This window comes from Acanthochromis polyacanthus, chromosome 4 (assembly GCF_021347895.1).
Source record: "Acanthochromis polyacanthus isolate Apoly-LR-REF ecotype Palm Island chromosome 4, KAUST_Apoly_ChrSc, whole genome shotgun sequence".
Taxonomy (NCBI): domain Eukaryota; kingdom Metazoa; phylum Chordata; class Actinopteri; family Pomacentridae; genus Acanthochromis; species Acanthochromis polyacanthus.
In genome coordinates this window covers 31,720,992-31,737,114 of record NC_067116.1, presented here as the reverse complement: position 1 = coordinate 31,737,114, position 16,123 = coordinate 31,720,992, and the positions used below count along the sequence as shown (strand labels likewise).

The following is a 16,123-nucleotide window of genomic DNA, read 5'->3' as shown; positions in this document are numbered from 1 at the left end:
CTTTAAAGGTCTTGCACATGCAGGTAATTTAAGTAATGTTGATGATGTGTATGAGAGATGTGCTCGGGCTGAAGTTATGCTGGCATGTACATGAAGTCCACAGGTATTAATAAGAACGATAACATTGTAAACTGTCCAAGAAAATTCATCAGGAAATTCCCAGAAGTGCTGCAAAAAATATTTATGCTACGGATAACGTTTGCAAATTATCATGTTAAGAGCACTTGCCTATTTATGACTAATATGATAGGGATGGGCACAGCATATACATGAAGTGAAAACAGCTATCCAGTGCAAGTATTGTGTTTTTATTACATTTGTATAGAACGCTAATTTGCAACATCTCTCCCTAGAGGGCTGCACAGTGAAGTAGTGGTTAGCACTTTCGCTTTGCAGCAAGAAGATCCCCGGTTCAAATCCCGGGGTGGGCCTGGGATCTTTCTGCATGGGGTTTGCATGTTCTCCTGTGCATGCGTGGGTTTTCTCCGGGCACTCCGCCTTCCTCCCACAGTCCAAAAATATGCTGAGGTTAACTGATCACTCTAAATTGCCCATAGGTGTGAATGCGAGTGTGATTGTTCGTCTGTATATGTAGCCCTGTGACAGACTGGCGAGACTGTCCAGGGTGTCCCCTGCCTTCGCCCGAGTCAGCTGGGATAGGCTCCAGCACCCCCTAGTGAGGATAAAGCGGTGTATAGAGGATGGATAGATGGATGAATGGATGTCCCTAGAGGGGTTTTTAAAATGTAAAACAATGAGATTAAAAGACATAAACAGATACAAAAAGGCACATCTTCATACACTAATCTATGGGAAGCACTCGGGTGATGTGGTGATTAGATCTGTTATCATGTACTTATTACTTTGCAAGTAAACCTTTGGGCACTGCATACAAGATCTGTTCATTGAGGTGGCACTCACCCACTTCACAGTGTTTTCCAGTGAACCTGTAAGGACACACACATCGATAGCTGCCTCGTTCTTCCTTGCAGGAGCCTCCATTGCGGCAGGGACCAGAAGCACAGGTATTGAGTCTAACTGGAAAGAGACAGGGAGAAGGGAATCCTTGAGGCAGAGAGCACTCAAGCTTTTAATCACACAAAATAAATCTGTTCCGGTACATTGCAACTCGAGTCATAATTCAGGAAAAGAGCTCATAAATCAGTCATAAGTAAAAATTATCCTAAGCCTTTCAGCAATGCCATATTTCAAGCAGCATTACGAGTAATGGCATGTTTCCTGGTGCATTAAAGCTGGAGCTGGGTTTGAGCCTGGGTAATAAGGCATGAATCTGAAGGATGCTTTGAAATTGGTGCTTCATGAATTTATATGAAGGCATTTCTGTGCAGTAGTTTTATCAATTATGCTACCTTTTTCACAGTGCTTTCCCCAGTATCCGTATTTGCACTCGCAGGTGTAGCCTCCATCCCGCTCGTAGCAGTAACCCCCATTCAGACAGGGAGAGGAGTCGCAGACCGATCGGGGCTGTACTGAAAAACACACACCGAGACTTGACTGTGTTCCATTGCACTGGGAAATGGCAAAACAGATTATTTGTCATTTTGTGATTGCATCAATTGCAAAATCTCACAAATGTCTTCAATGGCAACATTAGTCATTCGTGACATTACGCACACACAACTACAAAGTGGCCTCTTGTTGGATTGATGCTCTTACCACAGGTGTAGATTTCAGGGAAGATGGAAGAGGTACATTAGCTCTCAATATTTATAGAAATACACAAAAGAAGGACAGGACTTTTATTTAGAAAAAAACTTCTATAATGTGTACTCATAGAATCAGTAATATCTCTGACATGATGAGCACAAAATTTAAAACATGAGAAGAAATCCTGAAGTTGAGGGGTTTATGAATTATTTAAAATGTCATGCGAAGGTGCCACCTGCACACTTAGTTAGGTTACTTCCTCCAAATAAAAGACACAAAAGAGGACAGAAGAGCAAATCCAACCTATATATGTGTCGAATCAACAGGTATAATAAAAAATGAGAATAACTGATGTACATGAGAATACATACACACACACACACACACATATATATATATATATATATATAGCATTAAATTACATTAGATTGTGACTTCTCATGTGGTGCCTGAATGTTGTGTTTTCCTTTACATACAAACACAATTTCACCATAAATTGATGCTGCAAATGCACAAATTTATGCACAAAAATTCACCAGAATGCAGGAAATTCAATGTTTGACACTCAAGCATTCTCCACTCCCCAACGTTCAAGCAAAATCTATATCCATGGCTCTTACCATAGGGATAAAAGTCTTTATGATCCAGCTCCACTCCCGTCTGACACGTACAAAGGTAGGTTCCTCCGTACTCCAAACAAGGACCTCCATCAGGACACGGTCTGCTGTTACTGCAGGGTGTCTGGGTTACTTCTGAGTGTGAAAGATGGGTTCACAAGTTTGGAAAAGTGTCCTCTGGTCTGAGACATCTGTGATCTCATAGTGACCCAACCATCAAAGCTGAAGTGAGACACCCGATAGGATTAAACGTATCATACCCACCAAACTGACAGTAGATTCCTGTGTAGCCTGAAGGGCATTCACAGGTTCCATTGATGTCCACACAGATGCCCCCATTCTGGCAAAGACATTCCTCTGCAGACACAGTAAGAGAGAGTATGTGAGAATGAGAGGCTAAAGCCGGAAAGTTTGCGAGCTACTTGAAAGCGAGTACTTAACTTAGGTAAAGTTTTCAGCGTTGGTCTATGTGTAAACAAAGACAGAAGGTATAAACGGTCAACATCTGCACCATATGCTGCGCAGCTTTCATCTGCAATATTGTAAACTCTGTATTGATTCACTGTCATTTCTCTTTCCCTAATCTTTTCCAACAAAGTTCACAGGACCAGAAGATTACCAGTCAGCACGCCGAACATCCGCTTTGTACAAATTGTAAGAATGTTTTTATTTTCCTCTGCTTCCTAATTGCAGCAGTGGATCAAAGGACAGGGCCGTATCACAGCTAAATGGCTCCGCTTTGAAGTCCCGGGAGCTCGGTGGAGGGTATTATTTTTCTGATGATATGGAGCATATTTTGTGGCCAAAATGCATGGCCCCAAGGGCAATTAATGGATTGTTAATTTGCAAGAGCCACTTTCATTGGCCACCTGTGCGGCCCGGGCCCTTTGATCTGAGAGCCTGATTAGGCACTTCTGAGTCCCGCTACTTTCTCTTCCTTGGAGGATCGTGCTCCTTTTTCCGCTGTGCCTTCCAAGTGAGCCAGGCAGGAAAGTATTTGGGAGATTTAAGAGAGCCTATATAAGCACTGATAGTTATTTCAGCTCACGGGTGAGAAGTAGCATGCATTTGCAATAGCTCAAATACTATTAAAGTGCTTTTAGTGGGAGGGAAAAAACCTTGCAGCAGCTACTATCGGTAGATGACAGCAACCTCTCAGGGGACCCTGAATTAGCGTCACCATTAAAGCAAACAGGACAGAAAATATAATACAAAACGACTTAATATGCATTCATAAAGGAAGGTATGACACCCGAGGTGAGGATATTTTGTGTTTAAATTGGTTATGCAAGCAGCAGCTGTGTTTGAAACTAGTGTGGTGCAATGGCCAACTTCCAGAGAAGCAAGTAGCGGTGTGGAAGCACACATATTTCAACAGCTCTGTCTGAAGAAATGACCTGAATACCAAAGACCAGCTTTGACTCATAAACAGGCCTTTTTAAGTCTAGACATAGCACTTCCTCTTGTTGGTAAACTAATAAAATGTGCTATAAAACAATTATTCACAAGATCAAGCGACTGGTTCCCGTAGTAAACTGGGCAAGGCCGTGTCAGTTTTGATAATTACAATAATCCATCATCACAGCAGCCTCTTCCAGGGCAGAGTTCCAAATTCCTGTGGGATAGCACAGCTCCTCTTCAAATACCCCAGTCTGCTCTCTACCTGCCCAGCTGCCTGCCGTAAGCGTCAGTCTGGCCAAATGTATAATACCTTCACACTTGTCACCATAGAAGCCTGGAGCACATGTACAGTTGTAGATACCCGAGCTGGTGTGTTCGCAGATCTGGTGCTTCTTGCAGTCCTCGTCTTCACACAAGGCTGGAGATGGAAACAGGTTGACAGGCTGTGATGTAAAAACCAAGCAAATGTGAAAAACCTTTTGGCAAAGCTCGATCTGTAGCTGTACTTGCTTTTACCTGTTTGGTTTTCTGCCTCAGTTGAATTGGCCTGAAGCGCCACCATCTCTGAAAGTGGAAGACAAGAACGTGCTTTGAAGGGTTTGTTCATCCAAATACCAATAACACAGATTTCTTCTCTTTCATCTGGTGGTATGCAGCAGAGGTAGAGAGTTTACGGATCCATTTGCCCAGATTTGAAGATACTTGATTCTGAGAAATATGTACACTACAGCCCCAATACAATGTAGATGGAATTTATTTAAACAGCATTGAAAAACTATGTTGGTAATTTGTTTACTTCCACTGTATAAGGAAACCAAAATTAATCCAAAACTATCAGCATGGCTAGATAGCATTCAGTAGAGGAACGTGATATAGATGGATACAGTATATCAGAAATATATGGGGAACTTGTGATAACATCATCCTGCCAATTAGTCTACGGTACATGAACAAGCTGTTAAATTAGCTTAAAGTATGTGATAAAATCGATGAAATCCCATGAAAACTTCTTAAAAGTGGCCACTGCTAAGATACACAAATCATTTTTTTAGCTTCTTAGCTTTTAAATTAACTACTTTTCTACTCTCCTCCTATATTACACCTTAAGATTTTGCTTTTGTCTTTTTTATGCGGTTTAAGTCACTGAGATACAAAGATACAGACATCTCAGAGCACATTTTTCAAATTCTATTAAATAGTAAATTGTTGGTAATTGGGTTTAGGCAAGCCTGTCCTATTAGGCCTCAAGTAGCCAGAGTGCCATCACACCATCAAGTTCTTTAGAAATTTTAAAGTGCTCTCTGAAATTACACATTTTTGTGGTTTGCTGATTTCCTCAATTAACAACATAGTTTCCCCATATGTTTTTAGTTGACTACTTAGCTGCCCAATTTCGAATTCTGGCTTTCCTGCCAAAAATGAGACGAGTACATTGATGTTGCTCTACTTTCTGTATAGTAATTACGGAGCTACAGCCAGGAGGCGATTAGACTACCTCTGCATAAACACTGGCTCCCTCCAGAATTCAAAGCCATGTTACTAACACCTCGCTAACACATAGCTGAGCTGACAACATCATAGCCTAGCTAACTACAAGGCTGGTTGTTTCCTCTGCTTCCAGTCTTAGAGGTATGAAAGCTATATGCATGTTAACTACCTCACAAAAAGCAGACTTGAGATAACAAAAAGGGTCAGAAGTTTGATTTACTGTCTTTTGCTGATTAGAATGATCACAAACCTGGCATATAATCTAAAAAAATGCATATGTAAGAATGAAGTGTAGTGCAGAAGCATGGCATTTACTGTTCAGAAATTGTTTAATTGTCAAATTTAGAGGAGTTTCTTCAAACAGGCAGGTTGCATCCTAAGTATTTCTATAAATGTAAGAATTAAGCCACAACATCAACTAATATATGCCCATATTGTTATTACATTTAATTAGTATTTTCAGTGAATTAAAGTGAGGTTTATCATGACTATGCAGTAAGCAAACTGCAGAGGCTGAAATATAGGATAAATGAAGCGTGGCTATTAAACAACGAGACTAATGTTTTATTCAACTTTATCTAATTTGAGCATTTTAAAATTTAGCGCTGAAGTGTCCCTCAGACACTGAACCCCGGGTTAGCGGCAACATTCCTGAAATTCCTATAGGAGGAACAGAACCATCTCAGTCAAACATCGACTAAGCTACTGACATTCGTTTGCTCTAAAAGACATGATTTGGTTTCCGTTTTTGCACTTGTCCCAGTTGGAAAAAGGCTACATTGCATAAAGCCAGAGAGCAAAGAGAAATGTAAATATTTTCTATGAAGAACGGCTTATTTGAGCAGAATCCGATTTAATGAAGTCACCTGTCTCGCAGAAAGTTCCGGTGAAGGTAGCCGGACACGTGCAGGTGAAGTTGTTCACCTGATCGACACACTCTCCTCCATTCAGACAGGGCTGCGACTCACATTCATCGATATCTGCAGGATACACAAAAGCCAGCAAATCAGATATGAGAAATTTATCTGCTGTTGATGCAGTTTCACATTAAGATTTTTCATTTGTCATGTGAAAAGCAAGAGGTTGTTCTTGTCTTGGACTCTAAGCTGGATTAGGAGAAGTGAACTTCCCTTGTGAAAGCATAGAGTTTCATTTACCAGGTGTCTGGTATTAAGAGTAATCTGGTCTCATGTAGAAACAAGGATTCATGAACTGTGCAGGGCCTGATAATTTAATTCTCCACTGGATTCAAGTTTCATCAACAATCAATCACAAGAGAGGGGAGATTAGAAAAGGACTTTTTTGGAGACTGACTTGACTTCAGTGAACTTTCTCACTGTGGTTCATTGCTACAGTGTATGACCCAAGTCAAAAAAGAGAGCTGCTTGCAAATCTATTCAACCAAAACCCATTTGTCTAGGTAGACCGGGAAGCTCTTTGGACAAAAACATCTGCCAAAAGACTGAGTTTGATGTAGAAAGCAGCAGAAAATATTTCCTCTGGAGAGAGATGCCTACTTTCCTGCGGCCTGTGAAAAACCCTGCTCACCTGTCTCACACAGCACACCAGTGTAGCCCGGCTCACACACACAGGTGAAGCTGCCAGCGCCTTGTACACACGACGCGTTGTTGAAGCATGGCCTGTCTTTGCACTCGTCAATGTCTGCGGCGTACACAAACACACACACAGGCAGAGAGACACGCTCATGGAATATTTACTCAGCTGATTAATATATCCGCCACACTGCTCCCCTCACTCTGCAAGTATGTGCTGCTGGCTGCGAAAGGTATTAGAAGAGGTTTGATACATCTCCACTGGCCGGACTGTGGGAATAGGCACAGAGACTCCAGAGAGGCCGAAAACACATACTATAAAAATGTTTTTGTTATTATTGTCATATGTGGAATTTATAATATACAGTACAAGAAATGTATCAACTGCTTATGGTTTCAGTAGTTAGAAATTATGAAAGCATGACTGAATTTCTGGGGCCAATACCAATTTTATGGAGAGAGAAATCACGATATATATCGTCAATGTATCGCCTGATATTGTTTACATACATGCATATAGCATGTTCGATCTATATTGAAAAGGGAATATGATGGGTAATTGTTTTTTAACTTCCTAGCAATGTAACTTAAAACTATGTATAAACCTAACTTTAATACACAGCTTGATTCTGCACCACTGTGTGCTCAGTACTGAAGCGTACTCTGCTACATGTGCTGCTGACAATGAAGTCAGAGCTGCTCCACTGGGCAAACTGCGTTAACTCCATTTCTGAATTACCCCAAGCAATTTTTTTTGTACTGTTCTGTAAAATAAATATCGGGGAATAGCAGACAATATATACACAGATACCAATATTTCTATGAAGCAAATATTGGCCCCCAAAACCTGCCGACTACTATATTGGTCATGCTCCAGAATCAAATTTGTCTTTTGGGGTGTTTTGCTTTTATTTGTTTTGCTTTGATAGAAGCAGCAGAGATAGACAGAAAACGTGGGGAAAAAGAGCAGAAGAGTAACATGCAGTAAAAGTCTAGCCAGCCAGGAATTGAACTAGGTACTCGCTGCTGATGACGTCTGCAACCATGTGGTTTGTGCCTTAAACATTCATAACTACAATAACTACAACAGCTTGAGGCAATGTGCCAGTTGTACCTGTTTCACAGTGAATCCCAGTGTATCCAGGAGGACACTGACAGATGAAACCATTAATCTGGTCTTCACAAGTCCCTCCATTCTGGCAAGGACTGGACGCACACTCATCGACATCTGCAGAGGCAGAGGGAAACACAAAGGAGGTAGTATGATATTTTTAATTAGAAGAAAACATCCTGCAAAGGTCAGATAAAAAGGGCAAGAAGCTGATGCAGGTATTAAGGAATCTCCAGGTGTCCCTTTGACAAGTCCAGCATTTTCTTTACAAGCATTTTTCAGGTTGGTTTCAGGTGGTAGTCATTCTCAGTGTGGGCCAAGTGCAACAGAGTAGGAAGTGGTGTCAACCATAACTCACCGATCTGGCATCGTCGACCGGTGAAGCCAGCCAAGCAGGAGCAGGTGAAGGAAGGGTTTCCTGTGATACAGTCGTCGATGCACTGGCCTCCATTCAGGCAGGGACGCAAGTGTGGGCACACTGATGCTGCAGAAAGAGGTCAGTGTAACAGGAATACTAGTAATAACAATATCACGGCGTCAAGGAGCATTAGAACAACTAATCTCACCTGAGTTGTTGCAGCCACCCACTTCCACATGTGCATCGTCTATCCGGAAGACCCATCTTCCAAGGTAGCCCACGTTGGTGGTCCCCTCAACATTCACCACATCGGCGGTGCGAGAGCCAGGGATGTTGAAATAGCGCTTCCCATCACCGGCATTAAAACCTGCCTGGGAAGAGAGTAAGACAGCAGAAGCAGGTATGACAAAGGATCACTGAATTACAGTTTAGACTCATGGAAATGGGAAAACAGATCATACTCGACTGTCATTCCATGTGATCATACCTGCGCTGCGATCCCTCCCAGCCCAGCCAGGTTTCCTCCACTGCTGGCGTGCATGCCTGTGGTCCAAGTGATGTTATTGTACTGGAATATCGTGAAGGAAAGCTCTCCATCTGTAATGAGCACCACTTGGAAAGTATTTACCTGCACATTGGAGAAAGAGACTTGGTTAAGCCATTTCCCGATTTCTAGGAAATTTTGTAATGAGACATGAATCTAATAGAATCATCATATCGATGGTGCAGACTCAGTCAGCATGGGACACAGTAGATGTTTTTAGGCTTGGCGCTGTAGGAGCAGGTGAACGACAAATTTAAAGACAACAGTACAATTAGCAGATTTTTTAACCACATTCAAAATAATTTAAAAAGTTAACAGACATTTACCATAGACTTTAAGATTATTTGGGTCCAGTGGCTTCTTCCTGTGAAAAGTGATTTTTTAAATTTTTTTTTGTCTAATGCAGGTAGTATGTTTGCCAATAGGAAATCTCTGACTTAGTTGGGTTTTTGATGTATTATTTTTTAGATATTAACCTTAATTTTTATATTATCATGTATTTTGGTATTGCTGATTCTTAACTTTAATTTTTAAGTTACTCAGGTTACTGTGTAGAATAAATATCGGAGGGACTAGACTATTATATTTTAGTTAATCTGTTCAATTTGTATTTAAATTTGTGAGGTTAATTTATATTATATGTAATATTTTAATTTCTTAATCTTAATATTTTAATTATTCAAGTATTTTTAAAAAAATAAATAGAATATTTAGCATTTTAATTGAATTATTTCAGCACATTATGTAATTTGTAACTCTCCAGTGACTCCACTGAAAAGCACTCAATGTTTGCTGCTTTAAATGTGCTTTCTGAATAGCAGTGACTTAAATGGAGCATGGCGGACAATGTTGATGACAGTCAGGTCGAGCCAATTTGTCGGTAACACAACAAAAGGTAGACATAACATTAATAATTGTACGTGACTTTTTTCATACAGTTTATTGTGTTGGTTGCTTTTGTCAAGTTTGCATTCCTGTTGTCAACACTTGGGTGGCAGAAGCTGGATCTACTTTTAGCCAACTATTTCAGCTTCTCTAATGTGTGCTATATAGATTGCTTGCCAGTTTTCATGCACACCCAGAGACAACATGTACTGTAACATGCAACATGACGTAGGTTGGTGGGAGGTGCATATGGTGCAGTCAGCCAGCTGTTTACTGGTTAGTGATGGACTATTTTGGAGGGTTCTGTCTGGATATCTGCATGAACTATTTCACAGTCTCACCATAGGCCCCCTGGTGACTGTAGAACAGGCATCCTTGGTTGGGAATCACTTATCAAGATCCTTTAACAGTAATTACATGGAAGCAGGACATTTGTAAAGCTGAGTGTGAGTTTATACCGGTGTACGTGAGTTGCCTCCAAAGAAAGTAACTTGGTGCCACGTGGAGATGAGGGTCCATGTGGCGTTGAAGTCTGGGTACTCTGAAAAGTACGTCCGGACATCACCTGATGCCCTCCTCAGGATGGAGGGATCCTGGCTCTCCCTGTAGAAGACTGTCCCAGCTCGACGGTTGTCCACATCGGCCCAGAACGGCGCCACGACCCGTCTGTCTCCAGCGATTGGAAAGGCTACTGGTGTGAACTGAGACACCTCCCTCAGGAAAGACACCAGGCCATTGTTGTTAACCTGAGGAGGAGATGCAGCTGGAGCTAGAGCACTGGAATAAAATCAACAAATCACTCACAGGTTTTCCTCAACATGTCAGATGTCAAACATCTGTGACGTGTTTATAGGATTAGATGTGGTCAGAGCAGAGGTGTTGAGGAAGAGACGGAAGTTCTGACCTCACAGAGCAAACAGCAGCATGTGGCAGCGAAAGCTCCCATAACGGATATTTGCACTTCCCATGTAGCAAACAGACGCTACCTTCATTCTGTATAACGACAGCAGCCGAGAAATCCTGGTTTCTGCTGGTTTTCTGCTGCAAAATCATCACACCACGGTCTCTAAATCCACACATGACTGCCAGTAAATTACAAAAAAAAAAAAGTTACAGTAAAGTAACCAAATAAATGTCTGCCTCCATACATCCTCCTTGAGAAATGCAGTCATGCTCTGTTGCGTGCAGAAATATCAGCTTCCTGAAAATCTACTTTTAAAGGTCAAAAATAGGTGCCCGACTGAAGGAATATCTTCGTTATCTGATTACTCAATCAGCAATCACTTTGATAAACGTTGAGAAAGATTCTATATACTGCGATGATTTGCATTTGTTTTCTGTTTCATATTAGTGCAATTAAAACATTTAAATTGTGGATCAATTGTGAAGGATATTTTTCTCCATTAGGCTTGTTTCTAGTTGTTTCTAATCTGAATCATATTTTTTTCATATACAAGAAATTTTAGGGATGAAAATATTGCTGTTATACCTGCATTCCTGAGACTTGGGGCAACAGAACGAGCAGTTAACAGTACTGACATAGTACTACATTGTAAAGTTACATGACCTATTTACACATGCAGTGGAAGGTGCAGGAATAACAGAAAAGCCACAGAATCAAGACACGAAAATGCGTCGTGTTGTTGATTAAATCCCTAAAACCTCATCTTTGTGTGACGCAATGAGACATTTTTTCTATGAAAATGATCCCTTCCTGCTTAAAATGGCTTAGATTCAAGTCTACATTGTTGTTTCTTCTAGAATGTGCAGATCTATGCAGGCTTTGCTTCTTTCAGCACACACCTGTTCCCACTCACTGCAGCTCAAGCACACCAGCTCACCTACAACTGTTCAAACACTGTAAAGCTATTTTACATGACATGATGGCAAGTTCTAACAATGGAGTAATTAATGTTCAACTGGAAATCAATTCTGAAGAAGAACAATTGCACATAAAGCCTCATGCTGAAAGTTGATAGGATTGGATCCCTACGTTCCTATATATTTGAAACGCTCAAAGCCTGAGTCTGTGTTTTTGAATTGCATCAGTATCCTGCAGTTTAAAGGCACAAATATTCAACCATTGTGCTAAACGTCTTTTTCGGTTGCATCTTACAGCATATTAAAAAAACACTGTAAGGACATATGAACAAGGTTGAAAATTTAATACAAGAAAGATCAGGCACACAGGCAGTAAACTGGGGATGATTTGGGAGTGGTTGACGTTACTTGGGGGAGAAAATTGAGTAGAAATGTAAGGGAAACACTTCCAGAAGAGATTTATTTGATAGATTCTAAAATAACAATTTGGTGACAATGTCGTCTATGGAGAGTCAAAGTTTTAGTGATGCCCAACAACTTACTGCAATGAACTTTGAGCATCTAGAAAAGCTGGTAAACTCAAATGGAGACCAAAGCTCTACAGACTGTGTATTACCAGCCTGAAGAGATTCTGCCTGCCGTGACACCTACCCTACTTCTTCTAAACTCTGGCGTGAACTTTGCCTCTCTTCGCATTAGGGCTGAGAGGCTTGTGACAGTGACAAAGCAACGTCAGATGGCTGAGCTCTGCACCACGCATGTATGAAAACCATAATTTGAAGGACTTTGCTGTAAAAACAGCAGAGGAAGTTTTGTTTGGCACAGCACGGGGGCCAAGTTAATTGCCCGACCACAGCCTTCCCCTCTGCATCAGCATGGTGTGGTGAGAACGTGGCCAGTGTGGGGGGAAAAGATGACCGACTGCAGGGGCAGGACCCGAGGGTCAGCCAGAGCGCTATCTGATACTGGGAGAAAAACAAGAGCGAGGGCACAGAGCTGGATGAATGGAAGGATGTACATGAATTACAAACCTTCCACACCCACATGCCCACTAATGAGAGAGCTGTGGTAGCAGTGGTCTGGAACTCAACCATCTGAAAGCAGAATTAGTGCAGGAAATCATGAACACTAAATAGAGTTTATATTTAATACTGGAATATACTTAATCACTTAATCCAATCTCGTGTAGCATCTGGAACTATTTAAACAAGTGTATTTCTTTCTTATTAAGTTTTTTTAACCTACTTTGACTCAGAAATGACCTTCGAGGGATTTAAACCGAACTTAGGACCTTTTTCTTTGCATCATATCACATAGTTTTCGTTTTCTCATGGATTCCAACAAAGCTATAACTAGTGCAGCGAAGGGTGGTTCTACATCACACTTATGTGAGAGAGTGAAGGGGTTCAGAGCTGCCCTGTGTTTTGCAGTAACATGACCAAGGTCAGAATCACAGGCGAGAGAGGTGCGATCAGTCAACCTTGTAAGAAGCATCACTCTCCCCATATTTCTTTCTCTCACTCTCAATGGTGCCACTTCACTCCATAACACCACTGTTATTTTTTGGGAATTCTTTGCCGGATACATCCAGGATTTTGCTTGGGTGGTTTTCTTTAGAGCCAAGCAATTTATGAACTAAAATAAACTTTCATCTGGCTTAAGTCAAGCCAAAGCAAACCCCCAAATGAAAAAGGTGCCCATGGATCAACCCAGGAAAACATTAGTTTTCCTTGTCAAAAATGGAGGTTTCACAGCTCCATGCTTGTCCAATTATTTGACGAGACTGAAGGAAGTGACTACAGTCTGCAGTCTGTGCACTTGGCATATAACTGCTTAGCCCTGGCTCACCTTTAGCTACAAAGAGTTTAGATTAAGGCAATAAATCCTGTCTGCAACCGCGTGGAAGGTCTCAAACACAGCTTCTGTTGCACAAGGATTGGCAATAAGATATTAGTGCACCAGTCGGTATATTATAGCAATTGTATTCAACTAAATGTCTGAGTTGCAAGTTGAATACATTTTACCAAGTAATTTCAATTATTAAAACGCTCATATTATGTTCATTTCCATTTTTAGAATTATACTTTGTATTTTGTTTTTAAAATGAAGCTGTGTATCACCTCAGTAATTAACATATTATGTGTTATATTTGAAGTCTCTCTGTAATTGTTGATTTAACCCTTAAAAATTTAACTCAAATTTACATATTTAGTTGTTTTTTTTTCCATAGAAATAATTCGTTCCTGCTGTACAATGCTTTAGACGTAACTCTACACAGGTGCTTCCTTTAGAAAGTGCAGATCTATGAAGGCCTCATCTCTTTATCTATCCACCCCTCCCCATCTGCTGCAATTGGAGCACACCAGCTCACCTTCAGTTTGCTGCACAATGGCAACTTGTAATTTCGAAGTAATTCAGTCATATGGGTTTCAACTAGAAACAACCATGAAGAGTAATGATCTATAAATATCCACTCTGCAACTTGACAGGATCGGCTCCTAAGGTTTGCTATGTATCAAACCTCAAAAGTGTGAATTTCACCAGAAAAGTTGACAAAAATAAAATTTTTACAATAGTAAAAAACAACAAAAATGGCAAATATTTTTGCCAAAAAGGAGAAACCATTACAAATCCTGGGAGTCAAATGTGACTTGGACTTAAATGGACAACGATTGTGCTTACATGACTAAACTGGGAGAACTGAATCAGTGTACCAACAGCTACATTTGTATTCCACTTTGTTTCTCACATCTAACTGACTTTTTAGAGTCTTCTTGCCTCTGTGAACAAACAGACAAGGGCAGACTGCAGGAAGATCCTACTCCCATCCATGAAATAGTTTGGTATTGAACCATCCCTGAAAAAAACTTTACAAAAGCGCTGCATGCATTTATATTGCACTAAGCTAACAATCTCCTGCCTGTAGCTTCGTATTTAATTGACATACATGAAAGTGGTGTCAAACTCTGCAAGAAAGCGAAGAGGCGTATACTCAAACGTCAAATGGTTCTTTTAAAGCGCATCATTTACTTGAAGACTTTAAGTCTCTTCTAAGTATGTGCAGATATATGTTCGCCATGGTGGATGAACAGCTTCTAACATCGCTCTGTCACATGTCTCATCCAACACACGCATGTAAAAAGCACCCATGCAGAGTACAAAGAATAAAACTTGACGCACACATCTTTGGGCCATACACAGTGGTGAGTGAAACTGAGTGAATGAAATTGCACAAAGTGCTGACGCTCTTCAGAAGACCAGATGAGCACTAGCAGATGTGTAATCTGTAAAGAGTGCAGTTAAACTGTAGTGTGTTCCTGGATAGAGACTTTTAAAATGTATCTGAATTTTGTTTACATCTAGTTTATTTGCAATTACAGGCAAATGCCACCATCTGTCATTTTCTTGTACAATTTATTCTCCAGGAAGGCTTGAGTTTTTCCATGAGAGTTTGTCTATCAGCAGTAAGTGCTTTTGATCATAGCCACCTATTTTCACATCTGCTTTTAAACTTGTGCTCTTTCCTCCCTGACCTCGGATGTCCTCCTTCATGTTCTTTATGCTGGCCATCCGTAAGAGTAGTTAATCTGTGAACAGCATTGTTTAGAGGGCCCTAAGATGCTTCGCAGATACATCTGTGTTCTGTTAAAGTGATTGGTCATTTCTCAGATAAAGCAGCTGGACAGTTCCAGGGGGAAGACCCCTGCCATGTTATCTGAGGCGTGGGAGGACGGGAGGGAGGACCTGGAGGGGAGGAGGAAGAGATCCCGGCAACATGAGAAAACTCCCAGACACAAACCCTCACAGAGGGACAGCCTCGTTACCATGAGGCAGAAAAGGGACAGGAGAGGGAGAGACCCATGTTTTTAAAGGGATTTTTATGTGACACGAGAGCTCACTGTTCTAAAATCCACTGCTGTATTTCTTAAACAAAAATCAGGTTTTGCTTCAGGCAGGGACAAGGAGGTCTAACAGGATCTGTTGGGGGAGATTTTAAGAAAACACTCGGAGGTATATGGATTTCTAAACAGAATCAGTTATGATAATGAAGTAAGACAGCACCCACAAACCATCTAAAATCCGTTTGGTTCTACAGCTTCCATGTGGCAGTAGCCCAGGGGCTTGGAACCAACTCCTGGGAGAAATTATTCATACAAATTTACCCCTTAGTACTCACTGAAATATTACCTGTTCAAAGCAGCTCTCTGGCGGCAGATATCACCGTGTGGCCCGCACGCATTACAGCAGATGTTTAATGGATTCAGGTGGGGCATTTCAAACGAGCGTGACTGTAATTTCAAGTGCCTGCCATAATCTGTTATGCTCTCCGTGACAACAGAATTGCAGCTCAATGAGATGCAGAGCAGGCTGAAGGATATCACATCACTACTAACACATTTCAGAATGTGCAGATTTTTATCTCGGAGGATAATTCAGTTGCATATAAACAAACCAAGCAACCAGGAACTTGTCTTATCTTGTCTAATTTGACTATGGTGTATCAAAGCCATTACAGGAGAAGAGATGTTCAGGAATTCGTGCAACACTTCACAGGAAAACCAGCGTGCAGCAACAACACTGCACTTATAAACATTGTGTCACTGTCTATACAGTGAGCGTAGATGAAGAGGAGCTTTACAAGTTTCTTCATTAGGGGACTGACCTCACCCCCTCAGT

The 16,123-nt window shown here is 41.0% G+C and overlaps 1 protein-coding gene across 4 annotated transcripts in view; it reads right to left on the bottom strand.

The window, feature by feature from the left end:
* The window catches only part of sned1 (sushi, nidogen and EGF-like domains 1), a 35,676-nt gene that overhangs the window by 17,503 nt on the left and 2,050 nt on the right, over nt 1-16,123 (bottom strand). The window contains exons 2-14 of one of the 4 annotated variants that reach the window (XM_022201273.2): nt 10,084-10,371; nt 8,684-8,824; nt 8,405-8,567; nt 8,197-8,322; nt 7,842-7,955; nt 6,723-6,836; nt 6,041-6,154; nt 4,203-4,250; nt 3,997-4,104; nt 2,550-2,642; nt 2,289-2,420; nt 1,371-1,490; nt 922-1,038 (exon numbers count right to left, since the gene is read on the bottom strand). In XM_022201273.2, coding sequence (XP_022056965.1) covers nt 922-1,038; nt 1,371-1,490; nt 2,289-2,420; nt 2,550-2,642; nt 3,997-4,104; nt 4,203-4,250; nt 6,041-6,154; nt 6,723-6,836; nt 7,842-7,955; nt 8,197-8,322; nt 8,405-8,567; nt 8,684-8,824; nt 10,084-10,371 — 1,678 coding nt within the window. The remainder of the gene's footprint in view (nt 1-921; nt 1,039-1,370; nt 1,491-2,288; nt 2,421-2,549; nt 2,643-3,996; nt 4,105-4,202; nt 4,251-6,040; nt 6,155-6,722; nt 6,837-7,841; nt 7,956-8,196; nt 8,323-8,404; nt 8,568-8,683; nt 8,825-10,083; nt 10,372-16,123) is intronic. The other 3 variants (XM_051946935.1, XM_051946936.1, XM_051946937.1) reach the window with 3 other exon arrangements.